The sequence below is a fragment of the Myotis daubentonii genome, chromosome 2 (genome assembly GCF_963259705.1).
Source record: "Myotis daubentonii chromosome 2, mMyoDau2.1, whole genome shotgun sequence".
NCBI classification, from domain to species: Eukaryota; Metazoa; Chordata; class Mammalia; order Chiroptera; family Vespertilionidae; genus Myotis; species Myotis daubentonii.
This window is the reverse complement of record NC_081841.1, coordinates 51254334-51280998: the sequence shown is the minus strand read 5'-3', so window position 1 is coordinate 51280998 and position 26665 is coordinate 51254334. Positions and strand designations below refer to the sequence as shown.

Below are 26665 nucleotides of genomic sequence, written 5' to 3'. Positions count from 1 at the left end.
GTGTCCTTCCCTTCGTCCGGGGAATGACATCAAGTAGCAACGCCCGGCTTCCTCTCCCTAGTGATGACTAGCCTCCTTGCAGTTTCGTCAGCCCAGGAACATGACTTGCTTTATAGCCAGGTGCAAACACTTTACACTGTAACCAAATGTCTGTGAAGCGTTTTCCCATGCCTCGTCTCATTTGATCCTCACAGAAGTCCTGGAGTAGGTAGATAGGAGACTCAGTGGAATCCTATTTTCTTTTCATTAGCCAGAAAACGAAGATGTACAAAGCTTAGAAACTTGACCTGACTGAAAAGAAGTAAGAAATGGTGGACCTTGAAAATGACTTCAGGTTTTCTTACTGCACAGAATATAGTCAAACACTGCTGCAGTTAAATATTTTACCCTTTGCTCTCCCTGCGTGATCCACAACAATAATCTGCTTTGTGTTGATATTTACTGCTGTGTTGCTGACAGTTACCTGAAAAAGAAGTTGCGGTGCTTCACTGGGTTGGAAAAAGTTTAGCTAAATCAGAAAGCAGGTCTAGTTAAGCAAGTTTATTCTATATCTATAAAAGGCTAAGTTGACTCGCACATGCGAGATACATATAAAGCTCTCACTGGCACTAATCGTACGTGTGTGTTTTGATCTATCATTGCTGATCGTGAATTTGGTTGACACTTCTATTATAGAGAAAGGGCGAATAGTGTTATTAAAATATTTCTTCTAATTAATTTCCTTTCAATGTGCACGAATTTGTGCACTAGGCCACTAGTATTACCATAAAAATAATTTTTTTAACTAGAATTCAGTATTAGTTTGCAGTTCTTTTTGTCTTTAGTCTGAGTTAAAATACTGTGTTCAAAGTCTATTTGAGTTATTTCTTGCCCTTTCCCTCTTTGGTGTGGTTATATTATTCTACTGAATAATACAGTTAGGATCATTTGCTTTTATACATATTCCATAGGTACTTCCCAATGTTGGAGTTAAACAATATAAGAACTATACATCCCTCTCCTCTAAAAAAGAAAAACACATCTGGTCTCTTCTCTAGTTCCTGACACTAAGCTCCTAAAACCCTTGTAATTTTGTGAGTGATAGGAGTGTCTTCAGGATGGGGGCAGCTCACCAGAAAGATCAAGCCATAATTAGAAGGTGGGGCCCAACCAGTGTGGTTCAGTGGTTGAGCATCAACCCAGGAACCAAGAGGTCACGGTTCAAAGCCTGATCAGGGCACATGCCCAGGTTGTGGCCTTGATCCCCAGTAGGAGGCAGCTGATTGATGATGTTTCTTTCTCATCAGTATTTCTATCTCTCTATCCTGCTCCCTTCCTCTTTCTCTAAAAATCAATAACAACATATTTTTTTAAAAAGAAGCTGGGAACCTTCAACCTTACCCTCCATCCTCCCGGGATGGGATAAGGGCTAGGGATTAAATGACTAATCATTTAATAAGTATGCCCATGTAATGGAACATCCACAAAAACCCTAAACAAGAGGGTCTGGAGAGCTTCCTGGTTAGAGAACACATCCACAGGACAACAGGATGGTGCATCCCAAACACCAAAGGGACATAGACTCCCTGGTTTGGGACCCTTTGGACCTCACCCTATTTACCTTTTCTATATGGCTGATCATTTGGAGCCTTCATAATGAATTGATCACAGTATTTCCCTGGGTTCTTTCTGTAAGCCGATATAGCAAATTATCAAACCTGAGGAGGGGCTCATGAAAACCCCAATTCATAGCCAGAGATGTGTATACATGGAAACCCACTACTTGTGACTGATATCGGGGGGAGCGGGTCTAAGCTGCCAGTCAGACACTCCGAGGGCTCCTGGACTGCGAGAGGGTTGTAGGCTGGGCTGAGGGACCCCCGCTCTCCCCCCCGCCTCCCCCGAGTGCACAAATTTCGTGCATTGGGCCTCTAGTTATAAATAATGATGCAACAAAGAGCCTCATGCAACTATATTTTTATACTGATGAGAGTATATCTTCGTGGTAAATTCCTACAAGTGAGACTCCTAAATCAAAAAGTGAATCTATTTTTAATTTTGTTACATCTTGCCAAATTCCCCTCCAGATGAGTTTTATCATAGTGCCTTACTACCAGTAATGTATAGGAGTGTCTGTTTACCCATAACCTCACTTTCAGAATGTGTTGTCTAGCTTTTCTGTTGTTGCCAATTTGGTAGTTGAGAAATGGTATCTCAGTATACTTTCAATTTGTACTTCTTTTATCATTAGTGAGATTAAATATCTTTACAGAGTACTTAAGGGCTATTTAATGTTTGTTTTTATTTGTCTGTAAGTGAAATGAATGCTCATGTCACATGACCATTTTTCCATTGGGTTTCTAAGTTTATTTTTCCTTAATTTTTAAGAGTTCTTAATATGTAAGGTACAGTACCTCTTTATCTCTGATGTATGTTAGAAATATTTTCTTTTAGTTTGTCATTTGTCTTCTGACATTGTTTTTATAGTGCTTTGTTTTTTATTTTAAGATCTCAAGTCAACAATCTAACTTTATACCTGAACTAAAAAAAAAAGAACAAACTCAAACCAAAGTAAACCAAATGAGGAAATAACAAGGATTAGAGCAGAAATAAACAAAATAGAGAATTTTAAAAGTAGGGGGGAAAAATCAATGAAAATAAAAGTTGTGGGGTTTTTTTTGTGTTTTGTTTTTGTTTTTGTTTTTTTTTAAAGAGCAACAAAACTGACAAACCTTAAACTAGATTTATAGGGGGGGAAAAGAGAAAATACTCAAATAACTAAAACCAGAAATGAAAGAGAAAAAATAAAAAACCAAAGGGAAAAAAAGAGAAAGAAAAACAAACAAACAAAAACAACCAATGCCACAGAAATAAAAGAGATTACCAGAGATTACCATGAATAATTATATGCCTGATTGGATAACGTAAAAGAAATTGATAGCCGGCTGGTGTGACTCAGTGGATCCAAGAGGTCCAGGGTGTGCCAGAGGCAGCCAATCAATGTGTCTCTCTCATAGATGTTTCTATTTCTCTCTCCCTCTCCCTTCCTTCCTATCAAAATAAAAACATTAAAAAAAAAGAAAGTGATAAATTCCTACAAACATACCACCTATAAAAATTGAATCATGAAAAAATAGAAAATCTGAACAGACCATTATAACTAGTAAGGAAATTGAATGTTAATATCCTTAAGTTAAAAAAAAAAGGCTCTTGCAAATAAAATAGAAAAAATAAACCCCAATTTTAAAAAAAAATAGGCTTAGGGAATGAACAGGTAGTTTATAGAAGCACAAATGGATAACAAACATATCCCCACACGCCTAATGTCATTATTGGTAAATAACACTCTAAGAACAGGGTAGGAGAGTGTCCATTTTCTCACCTCTATAGAGAGCAGCAGACCATTTTTTCATTTCTTAAAAAGATAAGTGGAAAATGTTATTTTACAGTTTTATAGTAGCTGCTTCTATTCTTGGCTTGTTTTTATGACGTGTTTAAGACATGGTACATAAGTGGCACAGCTGGGCTGTAAGGGCCAAGGGCAGAACAGACACCAAGCACTCTTACCTGTTAGGACATTATTTCACTCATTTTTTTCCTTTTTCTTTTTTTAAAATATATTTTATTGATTTTTTACAGAGAGGAAGGGAGAGAGATAGAGAGGTAGAAACATTGATGAGAGAGAAACATCTATCAGCCGCCTCCTGCACATCTCCCACTGGGGATGTGCCCGCAACCCAGGTACATGCCCTTGACCGGAATCGAACCTGGGACCTTTCAGTCCGCAGGCCGACGCTCTATCCACTGAGCCAAACCAGTTTCGGCTTCCACTTTTTTCTTTTTCTTTATTTTTTCTAGGACATTATTTTAGATAGACAAACAGATATATATATAGATATAGATATATAGATACACACACACACACACACACATACATACACTAAAAGGCAGATGTGTGGGTAGGTTAGGTCAGTAAGTAGAAAAGTTCACTTCAAGGAGTTACCTGCAAGCCAACAAAGTCACGCCATTTTTACCAAGTTCTGAGGTACCAACCACTTTAACATTAAGACGGAGGACCACTATTAAGCTCTGTAACATTAGGATACCACGTTAATTTGGCACAACTCGGTGTTGATAGGGGGGCGGAGTGAAATGTTAATTTTGCATTTCACATTCCCCCATTTTTATAAATTGTGGTGTTTTTTTTTTAGCCTGTGATATCTATATAGCAAATGGCTATTCATCCTTCAAAATGGCTTAGACTTCACCCTTGATGTACCCAGTGCCCAGGTTCCTTCCCTGGTCATACCCTCTTTCATGCTGCCTCTGTAACTTATAAAAGGATTGCTGTGTTTTCATCTGTGTTTCTCTAGCATCTAAACCAGGGGTGGGCAAACTTTTTGACTCGAAGGCCACAATGGGTTCTTAAACTGGACCGGAGGGCCGGAACAAAAGCATGGATGGAGTGTTTGTGTGAACTAATATAAATTCAAAGTAAACATCATTACATAAAAGGGTACGGTCTTTTTTTTTTTTTAGTTTTATTCATTTCAAACGGGCCGGATCCGGCCCGCGGGCCGTAGTTTGCCCACGGCTGATCTAAACTGTGCTCAACTCATAGGAAGTCTATAATAAATACTTGCTGAACTGAATACAATTACCTTCCTTAGTATGAGAAAGTATGTTAAAATAGAAATAAAATGGTCTCGGTGTACCAGTGGCAGCCACCATAGTAAATGTCACCAGGTCAGAGACCAGATTTGGACAGAGATAAGCAAAAGTTCTTAATTAGGATGACAGAGGGAGTTACTATTGCATTTAACTCCCAGCAATAAATCAGAAGAATCTACACTTAGAGTAAGAATCAATAAGAACAATAATTGATTTAAGGTTTTAAATCATTTATCCATGGCTATCACTTTAAAAATATCTTTTGCCATTTTTTGTTTAAAATTAATATATATACATTTTATGTTACATGTATTTTGTATTTTACCACAATAAGAAAACTGGAAAAATATATATATTGAAAAAAGATCTAAATACATATAATGCTGAAGTGAAAAATTTCCCTAGAACCACCACTTCCTAGAAATAAGAGCACCTTGCCCTAACCGGTTTGGCTCAGTGGATAGAGCGTCGGCCTGCGGACTGAAGTGTCCCAGGTTCGATTCCGGTCAAGGGCATGTACCTTGGTTGTGGGTGCATCCCTGGTAGGGGGTGTGCAGGAGGCAGGTGATCGATGTTTCTCTCTCATCGATGTTTCTAACTCTCTATCCCTCTCCCTTCCTCTCTGTAAAACAATCAATAAAATATATTTTTAAAAAAGAAATAATAGCACCTCAATAGTTTGGGGTACATATTTTTCCAAGTTTCTGTGTCTTTGTACATACTAATATATGAAAGTATTATTATTACTATTCACAAAATTGCGTCATATTGTACATAATATCTTGCATTTGTTACTTTAAAATATATTTTGTACATCTCTCCATATCTACCTCATTTTTTGGTGAGCCTTCACAGAATTTTAAAATCAGCTTTCATAGAATTCCATTGTATATGAGTACTATAATTTATTTAATCATTATATTACTACAAGCAAAACTACGACACACATACATACATAAATACACATTTTTATCTTTGTGCACATATGTATATGTTTAAAATAAATTCCTAGAAGTGAAATTTCTGGGTCAAAGTGTATGAAGATTGAAAGTGTAAAAGATATTTCCAAACTGTTGCACTATCACTTTAAGACTACAATATTAACTAACTCTTAGCTCTGAAGTGAAATATTTTCTACTGTATTTATATTTATTATACTGTTTCAGTGTCCCTGAGGTTTACTTAGTTGAATCAAGATTGCCATATTTAATTGAATCTATGATGTCATTTTATATAAAACACAACCTGATTTTAGTTATGTTGAAATATAAAAAGCATCCTTTTTATATTAGATGAAATATGTTTCTCTTAGCTGTCTTGGAAAATAAATGATTAACTGCTTATACTCAGAAAAAGCACTTTCTCAATAAGAGAACAACAGCAAATCAAATATTCACACTAAACAATTAAATATACCTTTCCAAAAGTTTATTTTTGCATAAGATATGAAACATGTGCTAGCAAACTTGCTAAAACTAGGGAATTATTCACATTAAACAAGCTTTTAAAGGCCCACTTGAATAATCTTTCTCTGCCACAAGGATTCATAGCTTCAGACCACAGAACAAATAAAAACACCCAACTATTTTCTAACATGATAAACCCAGGCTCATAAATGCATGTGAAAAGGAGATGTTCACAGTTACTGTATCAGCAAAGCCTCTTTTTGATAAGAACAGACTGCTCCCTGTTAACTGGATTTGACTCATTCACCAGCACACAATTCATCTTGATCTTTGATAAAGAAATCACTTCCGAAGTTCAGTCCCCAGACACAGTTACCTTTTGGATGTCTCTGCCAGAAGCACATTAGAGGTAGGTATCATTTTCCAGCACTAATGTTTGAGCTGAATAAGGTGATACTAATACTCCTTTAAAGTCCTTTTGGCTTTTGTTTTGTTTGAGGTGGCTAACTGCCCAAAAGATTAACATTAAAGGACTTAACATAATGACAATTAGGCCCTGGCTGGATAGCTCAGTTGGTTAGAGTGTCCTCTGGATACCCCAAGGTTGTGGGTTTGATCTCCAGTAAGGGCACATATAAGAAGTAACCAAACTATCTATCTCTCTATATAAAAGTCCAATATGCAAATTGTTCCTGTGGAAGTTCGACCAGGAGATCGATCACTCACTATGATGTGCACTGGCCACCAGGGGGCGGCGCGGAACAAAGGAAGGCCCCAGCAGGCAGCCGGAAGGCCCTGATCGGCCCTGATCACAGGCCAGGCCTAGGGAACCTACCCATGCATGAATTTCATGCACTGGGCCTCTAGTGAATATATAAACAAGTGGAACAACAAATAGATGTTTCTTTCTTTCTCTCTCCCCCCTCCCTCCCTCACTCTCCCTTTCTCTCTAAAAATCAATTAAATAAAAAAAAAGAGAAAAGAATGACAATCAGATCACTTTCCATTAATTGTGTATTTTTCTACACTTGTGACCGAAACGTGTGTAGAAAGGTGCATCATGCCTTGATTTGCAGGAAAAAGAGGTACTGAATAAGTATATTTGAAATGTCACACAGACGTTGGCTAAGCACAAAAAGAAGAATCAGATTAGATATCTAAACTCTGCATAAATATAAGCTCTTTACACCAAGTCTGAAACATGAAACACTGTCTATTTCATGATTGGTTGAAATGTCGTAATAAAACCACCACCAAATAAGAGAGAATTTTTCAGTCCCTCTTTCGTCCCTCAGGTATGTATCCTTCTTTTGCTATAACCTGTTTCCTGAGCCCATTTCTTCTATGGCTCTCTTCTACTACCTCTGTGACTTTCTAAATAAACTTTCTCTTATAATGAGAGAGAGAGAGAGAGAGAGAGAGAGAGAGAGAGAGAGAGAGAGAGAGAGATTTCCTGTTGAACTTATTGACATCAATATTAAATCCTTTTTGTGTACCCATCACTTTACTCTGTATTCTTGTGATTATCACTACACATATTTTATGTTCTTAAGCTATTTTTGCATGTGACTTGTAAATGTAACCCTTCACATGAAAAGGGTGGCAAAGAGTTGAAGTTGAATTCCCATCAAATTCTGTAACTTAATTTGCTCTACTTGTGCTATTACTGTTGGTTTCTTATTATTCATGGAAGCCACAATTCTCAATTCTCAGAATGTACTGAGCTTTCCTTTGCTATTTAGTTGAACAATTTCTAATATATTGAAAAAATATGTGATTTTCACCAAAATCCATGCTTGCATACTTCCTCTTTTCTGTTCCCTTCATGACAGCACTGCAATTGCAGTCCTCTCACAGCTTTCAATATCTTCAGGGTTTTTAAATAACCTTTTCTTCCCTACTTTACCTCCTCTTGGTCTACATTTCACATCTACCCTAAAAAAAGAAGTCCAGTGAGACAATTATTCAAAACCTATTAAATCCTCTTCAATATCCCTGTACCTAACCAAGACACTGAACAGTCTGCTAACCAGCATCTGATTCGCAAACTATACTTTTTGATATTTGGGGTAAGTGAAAAAAAAGGTATAAAAGAATGGGGGTTGGGGGAGGAGGTAAATGGTGATAGAAAAAATAAAATAAAAAGAATAAATTAAAAATAAAGAACAGGGGCTAGGGATCACAGTTGGGTTTTGCTGGGTGAAGGTCAAATGTTTACACTCCGGAATGAGTTCACTAAAGCCTTTCATCATATGTCCTCAGCTTGGACACTGGATGTACAGAATCATCTTCTGGTTCTTTACTAACCCTTTTATTATATCCTGTAAAAACAAACAATAAAACAAAGACAAAACACTCCTAGAGAAGGCCAGGGTGAGAGTTGCAAAGGCTAAAACCCTCTTGACACAACTACTGAACCTGGTCCCAGCCTCAAAAGGCAACACTGGGTTCCTGGGAAATCAGACTTACATCTTGGCAACAAATAGGAACTTCTGATATACTTTCCTATTTTTTTAATCCTCACCCAAGGATGTATTTTCTATTGATTTTTGGAGAGTGGAAGGAAGGGGGGTAGGGGGAGACAGACAGACAGACAGACATCTATGTGAGAATGACACATCAATTGATTGCCTCCTGCAGGCACCCCATCTGGGGCCCCAGGGATAGAACCTGCAATCCTTTGGTGTGCAGGCCAACACTTAACCACTGAAGATACCAGTTAGGACATAATACTCTTCTACATCCAGCATTACCTCCCACAAATCCATTCTTAACTAATAACTGCCTTCATTCCTTCCTTTCTCTAAGTTACCCTTTTAACTCATATCTGTTAGGCACTGTGCCAGGCACTGGGACACAGTAGTGGCAGAGCATACTGTCTACAGCTGGAACGAGCTACTAGAACAAATACAACTCTGATTATGTACTGCCCTGCTGAAAATCCTTCAACGCTGTGCAAGATTCCTTCAGGTTTGGTCCCTGGTAATCTTTCTAGCCTCATCTCCCACCTCCTTCTGGGGCCTTGCATTCTAAGTTGCAGCCGTAAAGAATTGTTTTCAGGTACTTTCTCATGCTCTTTCCCTTTTACCTGGGCAACTCTTGTCTTTCTGCCATGACTCAGTTAGGTGCCTTGTTCTCTGAGAAAGCCTCCCCTGGCCGCTTACGGCAGGTTAGGTACAAAGGAAAATTCTGGTGTGGCATGCAGCCTCTGTTTTTTTTAATTGAATACGTCTCCACCCTTCCTGCCAGCGTGTGAAAATATATTTCTAATAAAATCAGCTCACAAAATGGCTGACGCAGCTCTGCATCCACATCCTTTACCTCATTTTCTCTGAAGCAGTTTCTGAGAGGAGGCAACGAACACCCTGTTTTTCAATTTAAAAAAAGTGCTAAAACCGGTTTGGCTCAGTGGATGGAGCGTCGGCCTGCGGACTGAAAGGTCCCAGGTTCGATTCCGGTCAAGGGCATGTACCTGGGTTGCGGGCACATCCCCGGTGGGGGATGTGCAGGAGGCGGCTGATCGATGTTTCTCTCTCATCGATGTTTCTGATTCTCTATCTCTCTCCCTTCCTCTCTGTAAAAAATCAATAAAATATATATTTAAAATAAATAAATAAATAAAAATAAAAAAAGGTTAAGGTAACTTTGGCTGGCACAAGTGAGTCAAAAATCTAGGGAAAGTAAATTTGTATTCCAGCTCGTCTCCTGGCACAATAAATGTGCTGCAGAGACTATAATGGGCAGCAAGCAGAAGGGGATGGGACGGGCTCGCTGCACCCACATCCCCATGAGGACCTCTGATGTGTTTCTCTGCTCATCAGTCCCGGACATGGGATGGCAGGAGCATGTCCCCTTTTCCCTTCCAATGGGTACTTTTTAGGTCAGAAGAAATAAAATTTAAGAGTTTACTAATTTGAAATTACATTGTGAGTTTTTGTTCCAGGTCCATCAGTTAATTAACAGCTTTGGCAAATGCAGAAGGACCTGCCTCTTCCAAAAGAGTCCACTGAGCTCTCCCTACATACCGCCCTGTGTGACTCTGGCGCTCTGCTTTCTTAGTTATTTATCCGCATTGCCTTTGTACTTGTCTGGCTCCCCATCTGCCTGGAGCACAGAAACATGTTATTTGCTGCTGTATCCCCAGTAAATATTGAGTATCTACAATACCTGGCACATAATAGGCACTCAATAAATGACTGATAAATGAATCAATATGGACCTGTTGGTACTTCAAGGAAAGAGAACAAATGTTAGAAGCTCTCAGGATACACAGTTCCTACTAAGTCAGTAAAAACTATGTCACTGATAACTTCCAGTTCCTTCTCACCTGATCGATATCGTTCATCCCTGGCTCCCCCAGATCGAGATCGGTGGTACTTGGAAGGAGCGGAAGTTTGAGCTGCAGATGGAGCAGGTGTCTGGTTTCTATGTTCTTTCTGTGCTGCTGAATCAGTTTCTAAAAAAGGAAGTTTGGAAGATGGTTATCCAATAAAATAATAGCTGACATTTTCTTAGCACTTCACATTCTTCCTACAACACTCTGAGGTAGGCATTATTACCCCTTCTATAGTAAAGGGTGAGAGAGCTATAATATTCATACCGAAAAATGATAGACATCCAGGTGAAAAAATAATCATCTTAGAGCCATAATTGTGAACAGGTGATAGGAAAGAAATAGCAAAATCTATACAAAATGAGTAAGACATCCTAGAGACTGCAAGAACTGGTGGAGCAGGTATAAGACCCCTAATCCTACATATAGTACAAAGAACAGCTTGCAGAGCCTTAACCTCCCCAAACATAAGTTACTCCAAATAAACAGATCATTTAAGCAAAAGCAGGTGCTTATTATGCAAACATAGATTCAAGTCATACTTAGTAGGCCCTCTTCCACTGGAGTCACCCCTGAAGTGGTCCTTTCCAGTCCCTGGTCTGTTCCCTTATTCTGCCCTCTCAACACAACATTTACTGTCTCATCAAGAATATGGGGAAGAGCTCTAGCAGTTTGGCTCTGAAGGTTTGCTGGTTTGATTCCAGTCAAGGGCACAAATCTTGGTTGCAGGCTCGATCCCTGGTCCCAGTTGGGATGCATGGGGGAGGCAATCAACCAATGTTTCTCTCTCTAAAAATCAATGGAGCCCTAGCTGGTTTGGCTCAGTGGATAGAGTGTTGGCCTGTAGACTGAAGGGTCCCGAGTTCAATTCCAGTCAAGGGCATATGCCTGGGTTGTGGGCTCGATCCCCAGTAGGGGGAGTGCAGGAGGCAGCCAATCAATGATTCTCTCTCATCATTGATGTTTCTAGCTCTCTCTCCCTCTCCCTTCCTCTGTGAAATCCATAAATATATATTAAAAAAATAAAAATCAATGCAAAAAATATCCTCAAGTGAGGATTAACAAAAACAAAAAACAAGTGAATATGGGGAAGGGAGAAAAAAGCAGGTAAAATAAGCAGAAGAAAAACACCTTAAGTTCTCTTTTTAGTGCCTTTTTTAAAACTGGTATTAACTCCAAAGTCATAATCTACCCCACGATAGCCCCGCAGAGGGAGGCCCAGACCACCTGGCCAGCGTCCTCAGGTGGAGGCCTAGGCTACCCGGCTGGTGGTGCTGCGGCGGTGGGCGGGCCTCCCTCTACAGGGCGATCAATATGGGAGCCCCGTGATCGATCACCCACAGAGGGAGGCCCAGGCCACTGGCCAGCGATGCTGTGGCGGGTGTGCAGGGTCAGCCAGTGATCGCCCCACAGAAGGAGGTCCAGGCCAGCCAAGCGATCGCACCCCACACCTGTAGCCTGCAGAGGGAAGCGACCAGTGGCCAAGGGGGGAAGGGGGGTAGCGCCGCACAGATGGCAAGCAGTAGTGGGGCCTGCTGCTGGCAGCTGGGGGAAGGAAAGCCCTGATAGGCACTGATCGCTGGCCAGACTTAGGGACCCTACCTGAGGGGTCCCGGATTGGGAGAGGGTGAAGGCCGGGCTGAAAGACCCACCCCCCATGCATGAATTTCATGCACCCGGCCTCTAGTTTTTTAAATAAAGTAAGAACATTTAACATGAAATCTCCCCTTTTAATAGTTTTTTTTTTTTTTGTTAATCCTCACCCTGAGGATAATTTTTCGATTGCTTTTTAGAGACTGGAAGGGAGGGAAGATGTATGTGTGGGAGAGACAGATAGACAGACAGGCATCTATGTTGAGAATGACACATCAATTGGTTGCCTCCTGCAGGCACCCCAACCAGGGCCCCCAAGGATCGAACCTGCAACCAAGGTATGGGCCCTTGACCAGGAGTCAAACCCAAGACCCTTCTGTGTGTGGGCCAATGCTCTAACCACTGAGTACATGGTCAGAGTTACCCTTTTAATAATTTTTAAGTGCACAATACATTATTGTTAACTATATGCACAATTTTGCATAGCAGTTCTCTAGAACATTCATCTTATATAACTAAAACTTTTGACCATTACAGTAATAACTCACCGTTTCCCCCTCTCCCCAGCCCCTGGCAATCAACATTCTACTCTCTGCTTCCATCAGTATGACTATTTTAGATTCCTCATATAAGTGGAATCATACAGTATTTGTCCTTCTGTGACTGGCTTTTCTACTCAGCACCATATCCTCCAGGTTCAGCCATCTGGTCACACACTGCAGGTTTTCCTTCTTTATACGGCATGTTTTAAGTTTCTTTAATAGCACTTAGTTGTGCCCAGCAAGGCAGCTTACACATAGCAAATTAGGTGCCCACTACAATAAGATGTCACCAATCCAGAAACTGCATTGCTCCAGACTACAGCTGAGAATCTGCTTGCACAGTGGTCCAGGGAGTATAAGCAGCAGCCCCACAGACCTTAGTGAAGGCTGAGGGTACTATGGTACTATGGGAACTGGGACTCATAATGTCATACTACTATCGGCTGCCTCCTGCCCGCCACCTCCTGGGGATAGAGTCCACAACCCGGGCATATGCCCTGACAGGGAACTGAAGCGTGACCTCCTGGTTCATAGGCTGACACTCAACCACTGAGCCATGCCGGCTAGGCATGTCATATCATTTTAAAAAAATAATTATTAGCATGCTTGAGAGGCCGTGTGTAAGAGCTGACAGTTCCAGCTGAGCCCAGCCTCCCAACTGCCCCCACCAAGGCACCAGATGTGAGTGAAGCCATCTTGGACCTTCCAGACCAACCTGTGCACACCAGGTGAAAGCACTTAGTGACCCAAACTGGCACCATGTGGAGCACAAAAATCACCAACTGAGGCCTGACCAAAATCAGAAGATATAATGCAAAGGTCATTTTTTTTTTAAGTTTGATTATTTTTTTATACAAGGTTTTTAAGAAGGCAAAAGAGTATATTTTAGGAAGTTCTCCACAAAAGTGCTGTTATGAATCTAGAAATGTCTTATTTTTTATGGTTCCTGGTAGCTGGCATTTTTATTATAAAATACGTTAACCAAGCAGAACATGTTTTAACACTGAGATTTTGAAAGGTGCTGTCTGAGGTTGCAGATTGAAGCTTTAAATCAGTCTAAATTCTCTTGATAATCTACTTCACAGGAGAGTTATACTGAATTCTTAATACTTTCATGTCTTGTTTCATTTGTTAGTTTTATTCCTCTAGAATAGAAGTCAGCAAACTATAGCCCATGTCTATTTTTACAAATAGTTTTATCGGAACACAGCTACGCTCATCTGTTTACACACTGCCTATGGATGCTTTGGCACTGTAAAGGCAGAGCTGGTTAGCTGTGGCAGAGACCACATGGTCCTCAAAACCTAAAATATTTACTATCTGCCTCATTACAGAAAAAGCTTGCCACTCCCAGGCTGGAACAATAAAAGCTAATGTTTAAGTGTTTGCTTTGTGCTAGGCACTGTGCATGTAGAAGCACGCATAAAAAGTTTTCACATTTTGTCTTCTTCCTCACAACAATCGATAAAGTCAGCACTATCAACTTACTATAGAAAAAGAAGCAGAGGCATGTATCATTTTATCCAAAGTCACAGAGCCAGAGAATGACAGAGCCAAGATTTAAAACCAGGTCTGTCTCACTCCACTGGTCTCCATCAGAAAAGGTTACAAAAAGGTTGTGATGCTCTAGCCGGTCTGGCTCAGTGGATAGAGCGTTGGCCTGAGTTTGATTCCGGGCAAGGGCACATGCCGGGGTTGCGGGCTTGATCTCCAGTGGGAGGCGTGCAGGAGGCAACCGATCAATGATTCTCTCTCATCATTGATGTTTCTATCTATCCCTCTCCCTTCCTCTCTGAAATCAATAAAAATATATTTTTAAAAAAGGTTGTGAAAATTCTCCCAAGACTTTAGAGGAAAGTCTAAATTCTAATGAGAATTAATAATTTAGTCTGCAAGTATCTAAATGCTTCAGGATTTACAGTCAGCAGCTAGACAAGAATTTGTGTTTTTTTAATCACCTGCCTTCATGTGAAAGATTCTGCAAAAAGCCCCTCTAAAAACTTTCGGCCATTCATTAGAGAAACTATTTAAAACATATTCCAATTGGAGTTGAGGAACTTAGAAGAGGATATGGGGGGGATGAATGGTGATAGGAGACTTGACTTGGGGTAGTGAACACACAATGCAATATGCAGGTATCGTATTATAGAATTGTACACCTGAAGCCTATATAATTTTATTAACAAACGGCATCCCAATAAATTTAATGAGAAAGTTAAAAAACATATTCCAATTAACTTTAAATAGAGGACAACAAATAGGAAGGGGCTATTTTTATCTACATGGTCAGATGACACAGGAAGGAAATCACATTACCACACATGAGGTACCTTGCTTGCAAATATGCACAGGGAAAATGGTTTGACTTAAACAGAGCATCAGGTTTAAAAGACTAGCTTTGTATTACTTTTTGGGGGCCAAACTGAATATATAGCTAAAGTACTTATCGCTGATAATTTTTTAAATTAAATAAGCAGATTTGCTAGGATTGATCAAACCATCCTGCTAAGAAATATGGTACTTCCAAATCAGGCATTAGTAATCCAGAGTATGACAGGGATAAATATGGATTTGCATTTCACAGAAGATGGACAAAAACGGTTCATGTATTTTTACCATAGCACTCTCACGTAGGCTTTTACTTAGTATTTTGCAATGCAATTAATTAGGATAAAGAAGATAATGTCAGCTAAAGAATAAAAATTGAAACAAAGAAATGATGGGGGGGGGGAGGTGACAGGGGAACTGGGAGTTAATACTTTTACTTGAGGAAGAATTAGAGAGAATGAACATCTCCACTCAGATTATCTAGAGATTGTCATGGACCAAACCACAAGGAGATATAACACAAACACAGACATCTAATGAGAACTGAGAATCAGAGTCAGATGATACTTAGCTAAGAGATCTACTGAACTGGCACCAAAAAAAAAAGCCTCACAACACAACAAGCTCTTCACCAGGCAACATCAGAATGATGCTCTGCAATGCTTATCTCAGCTCCCTCAGGGACCTCGTCATCCAAGCAGACCAGGCTTCTTTTTGGTCTAAAATCATGACAAACATTTCCTGTAGCTTGCCAGAAATAAAAGAAAAAAGTTGATTTGCAGTTTCAATAAATGGCTGACAAATTTGTTCAGTGACCATTCCTCAGGTGCCCAAATCATATTGTCAAAAAAACATGAATTCCTGACACAATAATCTTGATTAAAATGTGTGATACATCTACTTCAAGAGAGCCTATCTAAAAGCGAAGTGAAAGGAGAAAAGTGTAAAATGAATTCCTAGTAATTGAGTCACTTTAAGTATAACAGAGATGCTTAATAATAAAACTCTGTTAATCTTCTTTGAATGTTAATAATTACTCTCCAATTAATATATGCATTCTATAAACTTTTATTCCCATGTATTTGAATTTACTTTTTAGAATATGAGTTATAAATATATTTTATTATGTAATGAAAAAACTGGAAGCAAATATAGGAAAATGTTAATAGCAATGACTTTGGATGGTATATATTTTTCCATAGGCTTTATTGAATTTCTACAACTTAGAAAAGTTCTCTATTTGGATTATAAAAATAACACACGCTCTCTTTAGAACATCAAAATAATAGTTAAGAGTAAAGAAGAAAATAAAAAATGATATTGGTTTTTCTTAATTTGAAGGTCACACCACATTTACCATAAATTAAAGTAATATTCGGTCTTCAGCTTCCTAAATAAATTACGACACTACTAGGGGCCCGGTGCACGAAATTCGTGCACTGGGTGTGTGTGGGGAGGGGAGTGTTCCTCAGCCCAGCCTGCCCCCTCTCACATACTGGGAGCCCTCAGGCGTTGACCCCCATCACCCTCCAATCGCAGGATCGGCCCCTTGCCCAGGCCTGATGCCTCCGCCAGAGGTGTCAGGCTTGGACAGGGGACCCCCATCTCCCCCCGATCACTGGCTCTGGCCCCCGCCCAGGCCTGAGGCCTCTGGCCCAGGAATCATGCCTGGGCAGGGGACCCCCATCTCCCTCTGATCGCTTGCTCCACCCCCCGCCCAAGCCTGACGCCTCTGACCCAGGCTTCAGGCCTGGGCAAGGGGACCATCATATCCCCCCAATCCCCGGCTCCGCCCCCCACCCAGGCCTGATGCCTCGGCCAGAGGAGTTGACCCTCATCACCCTCCGATCACCAATCACCGGATCGGCCCCTTGACCAGGCCTGAGGCCTCCGGCAGAGGTGTCAGGCCTGGACAGGGGACCCCCAGCTCCCCGCGGTTGCAGGCTCTGCCCCTGCCCAGCCTAACGCCTCTGGCCTAGGCGTCCGGCCCGGGCAGCGGGGACCCGCAGCTGCAGCGGCCCCGCGATTGTGGGCTCCGCTTTAGGCCCAGGCAAGGGACCCCTAGCTCCTGGGACTGCCAGCTTCGACCGTGCCCAGCTCCCATCGCTGGCTCCACCCCTACTTCCTGCTATCACTGGCCAGGGCGGCAAAGGCGCCTGATTCTCCGATCATGGCTGGGGGGCAGGGCAAAGGCGGCCCCAGGGCTGCCTTTGCCCTGCCCCCCATCTCTTAGCTCCCCCCTGGGTTTCTGATCACTGTCAGTGGCAGGGGGCTTCTTACTGCTTTCCCTTTTGCCTCCCTGCATTGTGCCTACGTATGCAAATTAGCCGCCATCTTGTTGGCAGTTAACTGTCAATCTTAGTTGGCAGTTAATTTGCATATAGCCCTGATTAGCCAATGAAAAGGGTATCGTCGTACGCCAATTACCATTTTTCTCTTTTATTAGATAGGATGAGCAGGATATCCTTTTCCTATCATCTAAAATCAATGGTCTCCTTTTTCTTTCCCCAAAAGCATTGGCAAATCAATGCATATTTGGAGTCGGAGGGGGGAAATTACGTTGTGGCTGGATTAAAATAATTTTGGAAGGCTTATTCCCACCTTAGCTTACTTGCCAGGATGACAGTTTGTTGTGGAAGGGGGCAGAAAACAATGCAGCTGGGGTGGCACCAAAGAGAGGAGTGAGGGGTCTGGAAACACAGGAGCACAGCAGGGTGTTATTTAACAGCATGTCCAGCGTCAGCTGGGCAGGCAAGATGCTGCTTAAAGATGAATCATTCCCTGGCCAGGGTTTCACACTCCTACCAGACCTCAGGAATTACCTGGGCCCCAGAAATAGGGATTTCTCTACTTAGAATAAGGCATGTACAGTTTCACTACCACAGTAAGATGACAAAAGCAAAGATAGAGTTAACAATATCAACACTAATAAAAGAGAAAAATGGTAATTGGCGTATGAGCTGCCCTTTTCATTGGCTAATCAGGGCTATATGCAAATTAACTGCCAACTAAGATTGGCAGTTAACTGCCAACAAGATGGCGGTTAATTTGCATATGTAGGCACAATGCAGGGAGGCGAAAGGGAAAGCAGGAAGAAGCCCCCTGCCACTGACAGTGATTGGAAACCCAGGGGGGAGCTAAGAGCTGGGGGGCAGGGCAAAGGCGGCCCTGGGGCCGCCTTTGCCCTGCCCCCCAGCCATGATCGGAGAATCAGGTGCCTTTGCCGCCCTGGCCAGTGATAGCAGGAAGTAGGGGTGGAGCCAGCGATGGGAGCTGGGCACGGTCGAAGCTGGCAGTCCCAGGAGCTAGGGGTCCCTTGCCTGGGCCTAAAGCGAAGCCCAGGATCGCGGGGCCGCTGCAGCTGTGGGTCCCCGCTGCCCGGGCCGGACGCCTCAGCCAGAGGCGTCCGGCCTGGGCAAGGGGCCGATCCTGTGATTGGAGGGTGATGGGGGTCAATGCCTGAGGGCTCCCAGTATGTGAGAGGGGGCAGGCTGGGCTGAGGGACACTCCCCCCTGCCCCACACCCAGTGCATGAATTTCGTGCACCGGGCCCCTAGTATCAACATAACGAGACAGTAAATACCATGAAAAAGTCTAAATGAAACATCCTATATAAGAAAACCCTAATATGAATTGTCCCCTCGGGTGGTTGTTCGACTGGGAGTCCACGAGTTTGACCGCTCGCTATGACATGCACTGACCACCAGGGGGCAGCGCAGAACATGGCGGGCATCTTTGACATGCTGCAACCTCTTGCAGGCTACCTGGGGGCAGGGGTGATGGGGACCGAGGTGAGGTGAGAATGTGGGGTGTCCCCCCAAGCTTGCTCTCACTCCCCCTGCCACCCTCCCTTGGGACGCCAGGGCTCGTGTGCCGGGGAAGCCCATGAGAAGCCCTCCCTGCACCCGTGCGGCCTCTTTCAGGTGAGCTGGGCCGCAGCTGCCGGGACCGCAGGGGCTGGTTGGGCTCCCCGTGGGTTTGCGCAGGAGCCAGTGTGTGAGGCTGGTGGGGAGAGAGCGTGTTGCCCGCCTGGCTTCCGTACAGCACCACTGAATCTCCCTGTGGGGACTCGGGTGCTGTGACTCAGGCGGAGTGGGGCATGAGGGGTCTGGGGGCCCAGGTGCTGTCCAGGGCCCAGAGGTCAGCTGGGACCTGCCCTTCCATGACAGATGCTTGCGCTTTGATGGCCAGCCAGGCCTGGGGACTGCACCTGTGCATAAATTTCATACACCCAGCCTCTAGTCAAGCCATAAAAGAATACAAAATATGTACATAATATGATTACAACTGTGTATGTTAAAACTACAGGGGGTGGGGCAAAAGTAGGTTTATTTGTCTGGAAAATAACATAATTCATAAATAATTAAACAAGAACAAACTGTTTTGTGTACTCATAACTGTAAACCTACTTTTGCCAACTCCTGTATTCATATACAATTGTAACGATTAGATGGGACAAAAAGTTCCTAAGTAGGAATTAGGTTATGGTGAGCACTCACATATTTTTAGTGTTTTATTGTTTTGTTTAAAGTTATATATAAAAATCAAAGTAATTTTAAAAGGCACCAAGTACAGTTAAATGCTAGAATGACAGCTGCAAACTTAAATCAAGCATTCTTCAAAACTGTTAAATTCTAGTGTGAAACATACTTGAGATCCAAAGAAAAAGATTACTTACTAATTTTCATACAGTGACAGCTTTAGTTTGGGGGTTCCTGATCTTTCAGTCCGTTATGCAGAATATCCACTAGGGGTCACCATTTTGTTTAAATAGTGATGCCGTTACGAGGTTTAACAGTAAGTTTAAGAAAACCCGCAAATTTTAACTTCTTTTACAACACAAAGCCTTCTTTCTCCATGATCAACATGTACATAATTTATGTGGAAAGAGACATCAGACTCTTCTGTGATTCTATTGTTTGAATACAATAACAATGATAACCTAAAAAAAGAAGCTGCTATTTAGTAGTATAAAACTATGCAAAACTTTCCATTCAGGAAGATGGAAGAAAGCAAGCCTCAGCTTTTCATCTTTCACCTCTGCTGATGATTTCACAGATATTCTCACCTGTGAGAGTAATACAGTCAAGCAGGATGTGCTTTGAGAATCAAGGGAAAAAACATTCAACTTTTTAGGAGTGAACAGAGTAGTCACACTCATTGGTCTTGGTGCTAGTGTCCAGAGAAGAAATATATTAATAACTGATCACCAATTCACACACATCTTTTATATGTGATATATGCAGAAAAGGAAAAAGAACAAGGCTCTCTGGGGCCACGTAATGGGGAATTTAATTTGTATTAGAGCTTCAGAGAAGATCTATTAAAGAGAGACACTGATGTAGGCTTTAGCTAGGCAGAGACAGGTAAAAGCCACCTCATACAAAAGCATGGTATCTAGTATTTGTAAAAGTCCAGTGAGGAAGAAAAATCTTGACAAGTCTAAGAAAGACTGCCCTGAAAGATGTAAAATGATACAGAATGAGGCTGGAGAAGAAAAGGGAGGTCAGGTCACTGGTCCTAAGCCAAAGGCGCGGCCTTTGAAGGGACTTAAACAGGAAATGACAGAATAACAAAGATAATACATTTCTATGGCTCTTTTAACTTTCATGACACCATCTCCTTTTATCTTCACAATAACACCATCTAATAGATACCAGTAAGGAAGCAGGACACCCACCACAGATTAATCTGTTTTTCTCTAGTAAGAATGTGTCAATAATTACCTTGAATCATTAGAACGAGAGTCTCCAGTCCACTCCATCCCAAAAAGGGTGGATGAGGATACCTTGAATCACTCAGGGAATCTCCCCTGGGAGCTAAAACACCTCTGAGTCACTGAGAGCATTCCTCAGAAGGAAGGGAGATTAACCTCACTCATTGCCTGCAGGAGAGAATGACAGTGTTTGCATTTTGAATCTGGAAAAAGGGCCATCAGCCTGATTCCTAGGGGGGGATTCTGGGAGAGAGGGATGCTGGGAGTTCTGGGTCTGTGAAATGGCCAGCATCTGAACAGATCCTGATCCACAGCTTCCTGGGCCATTTAGTAACAGGAAAAGCTGTGCCTGGGGCTAAAGGAGCACCATACCAAGAGCTCTGCCCTGAGAATACAAGATGGTACCTTGGCCCAGCCGAGCACAGAGGGCTCCTCCACCAGAATGGCTAACGCGGGAAGCAGGGTTAGTAGCAGGTCGGCATTACTGTTCACAAGTCAGGAGCAGTTTTCACAGCACCCCATGAGGCACCGGGACGCAGCAGCAGACTATGAGGCTCTTCCCTTCTGGGTGTGGCAACTGCACACCATTCCTTTTGTACTGCCTATATCCCAAGCCGTTCTAGGACAACTCAGGAGGAAAGAGAAGCCCCAAGAGGAAGACTGCAGACTTCCTTCTGAAGGCATATGGGGACAGATCTGATTACAATGTATGCTCCACTTCACAGTGACTATGACACTATCGAAACCTAGCAAATGAAGAGCAGAGCTGGAATAAAGAATTCCATATTCTTTCCATTACGATCCTCACTTGGGAAGGAACTTTTAAATCAAAATGAGATAAAAGACAATACATCCCACCCTCCACTCCTCCACACACAAAGAGGCCTACTAAATATTTATGCAGTTGGAAATGTTCTATAGCATTCCAAAATGCTGTTCCAGATTTCAGTAGCTGGTTTTAGGTTCATGTTCCTTTGAATTTCCACTGTACTTTGTTTAGAACTGTCTTAAGTACTTATTTGACTTTATCTTTTATAGTCTCGATTTGTATACCTTGTGCTATCTCTCCTACTATAGTATAAATAACTTGAGGTCAGAGGCTGGTCTTAACTCATCTTGTATCTCTGGCAGTAATTGGCTCTGGCTAGGTCTTATGCATTGCCTGCACCCAGTATTTTGGTTAAAATAAGTAATTAAGATCTTGTCTGTCTCCTCATTTCCACCAATGATAGTGGGTAACTAGAAAAAAACAAAGACAAAAATGAAGAGATAACGATTTAAAGGGTATGGTGAATGTAAAGCTGAAAGGCTGCTTAGTTGGGTTTCTCTGCCATACAAGCTTTATGCAAAAAATGTGCCTCTCAAAGATTTCATACAATTAGATGAAGTCATCAAGAGGCCTCTATCCTTGAGATGAGTTACCAGAGACTTTAGAGAGAGAGGATAAAACATGGGGTTTTCTTTTGTTTCATTTTAAGTTGGTCATATACCACTTGCACAATCTCAAAGGTAGGACTGAACATAGAAGAATATGATGAAAGGGGTGTGGAACAACTAACAAAAGCAGCATACGTGCATATATACGGGAATACCGGTGAGCAAATCCCCTCCAGCAAAATAAGCAGCAATCACAATAGTAATCCCAGTGTGGGAAAAACCTTTGGGTCACCAAAACTTCTTACCAGGACAAGCTAGAGGATGTTAATACATAACCACATTCTGAATGTGGTATGTCTTATCCCTAAAAGGGCAATAGGTAAAGGTCTGGGGCTAAAATAATGTGGAAACCTGGGCCAAGGAGCCAGTAACAGGTGTGATCCTATTTTGAAGCAGGAGACACATACAACTGAATGAAGTGAAAGATAGCAGAACAAAGTCAAAGGAAGAAAATCAAACACACAAAGGTCACAATCTCAAATACACAACGACAGAATGGAATGTTTAGAACAATGCCATCAAAACCAGAAGCTGCAGTACTGTCCTAAAGCAAAAGGTGTGGAGTCCTTCAGGAGATGCCACTGCTGAACCTCAAGAGCAATTTAAACAGCAGGGGAGTTGCAAAACAGAGCTGAGGCAGAGCTCTGCTCAATCAGACCCATCCAGGGGAGGGAGGCCTCCCAGTTTTAACACCTTCATCAGCTGTTGTGGAGACAATATGATCAGCTTCTGGTGAACAGCCAAATGAGCTACTAAGATCTTTGAGATGTTTTTTCTTTATAATTAATTTTTATTATGTTTACATTTATATTTGAAATATGAATATATGTCAAGATAGTTAATTTATAGATATAACTATAGATATTCCTTATAACAAGTACAACTTGTAAGAAAATAAATGTAAATTAACCAATGTAGGACTTTAATTTCTATTTCTCCATTATAAAATTGGAAAAACGTATATTCAATTTTATCTTCATATTTGAAAAAATGTTCATGTGGCTGATCTATGCTAACTATTCTTTATTACTCAGTTGTGAGAAATTACAATGATTTCATTCATACTAATCATGTAAATGAGTAGAACTATGCTTAAAAATATTAAAGGATTTGAATTTTGTTCTCTATTTGAACCAAACAAAAGAATGAAAATGTATAAATTTTAATCTACTGTGATACAATTCATAAGAAAATTGCATAAAATCTGAAAATTTAAAAATATCTTTATTGACTTTTAGAGAGAAAGAGAGAAAGAAACATCAATGAGAGAGCAACCTCCTGCATGCCCCCTACTGGGAACTGAACCTGTAACCTGGGTATGTGCCTTGAGTGGGAATCAAACCAGCAACCTTTGGGTGCATGGGAGGATGCCCAACCAACTGAGTCACACTGGCCAGGGCAGATCTGAATTTTTAACAATTACAATGCCTGTTGTCCAAAATCAGTTTCTGAAACCCCTTCCATAAAGAAAACTTCAGGGAGCATATTTATGTATGTACACTACAGCGATCTTTTAGACTGATAGAAATTATCTTTGCACCGATTCTTTAAATAAATCTATATACATAAAAGGCTAATATGCTAAGTGTCCAACTGTCTGATTGATCACTATGACACACACTGACCACCAGGGGGCAGATGCCCAACACAGGAGCTGCCATGACATGAATTGGCCATTTACAGAAGCACATAAAGAACACTCGGTTTCCCCCAAGTGGGACACAGACCCTGCCACCACCCCGAGTGACAGCCCACCAAATTGCAGCCGACACCCCATGGCACAAAATGCAGCCCATAGCCCAGCCCAGCCGGGAAATGGTGGCTGTGGGTGCCGAGTAACGACGTCATGTAGCAATGCCTGGCTTCCGCTCCTTAGCTACAGGCCATCTATCTATATAAAAGGCTAATATGTCCGTCTGGGTAATGATGTCAGGTAGTCACTAGTCTCCCTAGTGACTAGTCTCCTTGCAGTTTCTTCAGCCCAGGAACACGGCTTGCTTTATAGCCAGGTGCAAACATTTTACACTTTAACCAAATGTCTGTGAAGTGTTTTCCCATGTCTCATCTCATTTGATCCTCAAAGAAGTCCTGGAGTAGGTAGATAGGACACTCAGTGGAATTCTATTTTCTTTTCATGAGTCGGAAAATGCAGATTTAGAAAGCTTAGAAACTTGACCCAACTAAAAAGAAGTAAGAAATGGTGGACCTTGAAAATGACTTCAGGTTTTCTCACTGCACAGAATATAGTGAAAACACTGCTGCAGCCCTAGCCGGTTTGGCTCAGTGGATAGAACGTTGGCCTGTGGACTGAAGGGTCCCGGGTTCACTTCTGGCCAAGGGCACATGTCTGGGATGCAGGCTCGATCCCCTGTAGGGGGTGTGCAGGAGGCAGCTGATCAATGATTCTCATCATTGATGTTTCTATCTCTCTCTCCTTCTCCCTTCCTCTCTGAAATCAATAAAAATATATTTAAAAAAACAAAACACTGCTGCAGTTAAATATTTTACCCTTTATTCTCCCTGTGTGATCCACAACAATAATCTGCTTTGTGTTGATATTTACTGCTGTGTTGCTGACAGTTACCTGAAAGAGAAGTTGTGGTGCTTCACTGGGCTGGAAAAAGTTTAGCTAAATCAGAAAGCAGGTCTAATTAAGCAAGTTTATGCTATATCTACAAAAGGCTAAGTTGACTCGCGTATACACCATACATATAAATCTCTCACTGGCACCAATCGCATGTGTGTGTTTCAATTTGTCATTGTCGATCATGAATTTGGTTGACACTTCTATTATAGAGAAAGGGCGAAGAGCGATACTAAAATATTTCTTTTAATTAATTTCCTTTCAATGTGCATGAATTTGTGCACCAGGGTACTAGAGTTAGGATAAAGAGTTCTGATTAAAAATGAGCACTTCTATCTGTCCTCACTCCTTCCCAAAATGCCACTAGAATGATAATGAAGGCCTGCAGCAGGACAAGAAAACAATCAGTTCAGATAAATACAGGGAGAGACAGCACCAAGCATTGTCTCTACAAAAATAATAATGAGCCGAAACCGGTTTGGCTCAGTGGATAGAGCGTCGGCCTGCGGACTGAAGGGTCCTGGGTTCGATTCCGGTCAAGGGCATGTACCTGGGTTGCGGGCATATCCCCAGTGGGAGATGTGCAGGAGGCAGCTGATCGATGTTTCTCTCTCATCGATGTTTCTGACTCTCTATCTCTCTCCCTTCCTCTCTGTAAAAAACCAATAAAATATATTTTAAAAAAAATAATAATGAAACTGATAGAATAATTGTCCAAGAAAGCAAATGTAATCCTAGTAAACCAAGTGACTTAGCTATGAACAATCTTTACATAATCATAATATCCTATCTAATAAAAGAGAAACATGGCAATTGGCATACGACCGCTACCCTTCCCATTGGCTAATCAGGGTGATATGCAAATTAGCTGCCAACCAAGATGGTGGCCGGCAGCCAGGCAGCTGGAAGCGAACATGAGGCTTGCTTGCTTGCTTCAGTGACGGAGGACTCTAATGTTCCCCGCCTGTGCTGCCGGCCTCTGAGCCTGCAGTTTAAGAAACATTGTAACAAATATAGAAGCTAAACAAAACCCCAGAAACCTGCTTTCAGCGAGCCGAGATCTCAGAGCTGGAGTTATACATTGTTTCGATTATAAAACCCAAACAAACCAGATACCTGCTTTCAGCAGTGGAGGCCTAGGAGCTGGAGCCTCAGAGCTAAAGCTGGCCAAGAATAAAAAAGAAAAAAAGGAGCGGTTGGGAGCTTCCGTCACCCGCCAGCCTGAAAACAGCCCTCAGCCCCTCACCCAGACTGGCCAGGCACCCCAGTGGGGACCCCCACCCTGAAGGGTGTGTGACCAGCTGCAAACAGCCATCATCCCCTCATCCAGGCTGGCTAGGCACCCCAGTGGGGACCCCCACCCTAATCCAAGACACCCTTCAGGGCAAAACAGCCAGCCCCACCCATGCACCAGGCCTCTATCCTATATAGGAAAAGGGTAATATGCCTCCCAGCACCGGGATCAGCAGAGCCACAAGGCCTCCCGGCACCAGGATCAGCGTGACAGGGGGCAGCACCCAAACCCCGATTGCCCTGCGGCTCTGTGTGTGACAGGGGGCAGGGCCACAACCTCCTTATCCGCCCTGCTCTGTTTGTGACAGGGGAAGGTGCCCCAACCCCCTGATCAGCCCTGCTCTGTGCCTGATAGGGGGGAGCTCCCCAACCCCCTGGTCGCCCTGCGGCTCTGTGTGTGACAGGGTGCAGCACTCCAACCCCCCCCACCCAATGGGCCCTGCTCTGTGTGTGACAGGGTAGAACCATAACCTCCCCATCGGCCCTGCCCTGAGTGTGAGAGTGGTGCCGCCCCAACCCCCTGATCGGCCCTGCTCTGTGGGTGATAGAGGGCAGCGCCCCAAACCCCTGATCTGCCCTGCTCTGTGCGTGACAGGGGGGAGCTCCCCAACCCCCTAATGGGCCCTACTCTGTGCGTGACAGGGGGGAGCTCCCCAACACCCTGATCGACCCTGCTCTGTGCGTGACAGGGTAAGGAGCCCCAACCACCCTGATGGGCCCTGCTCTGTGCGTGACAGGGGGTGGCGCCGCAACCTCCCCATCGACCCTGCCTTGAGTGTGACG

The 26665-nt window shown here is 42.5% G+C and overlaps 1 protein-coding gene across 5 annotated transcripts in view; it reads right to left on the bottom strand.

Annotated features, from left to right (window-relative positions):
• Positions 1-26665, bottom strand: part of DIP2B (disco interacting protein 2 homolog B) — a 236315-nt gene that overhangs the window by 85961 nt on the left and 123689 nt on the right. For all 5 annotated transcript variants that reach the window (XM_059682884.1, XM_059682885.1, XM_059682887.1 and 2 more), the window contains one exon: positions 10384-10512. In XM_059682884.1, coding sequence (XP_059538867.1) covers positions 10384-10512 — 129 coding nt within the window. The remainder of the gene's footprint in view (positions 1-10383; positions 10513-26665) is intronic.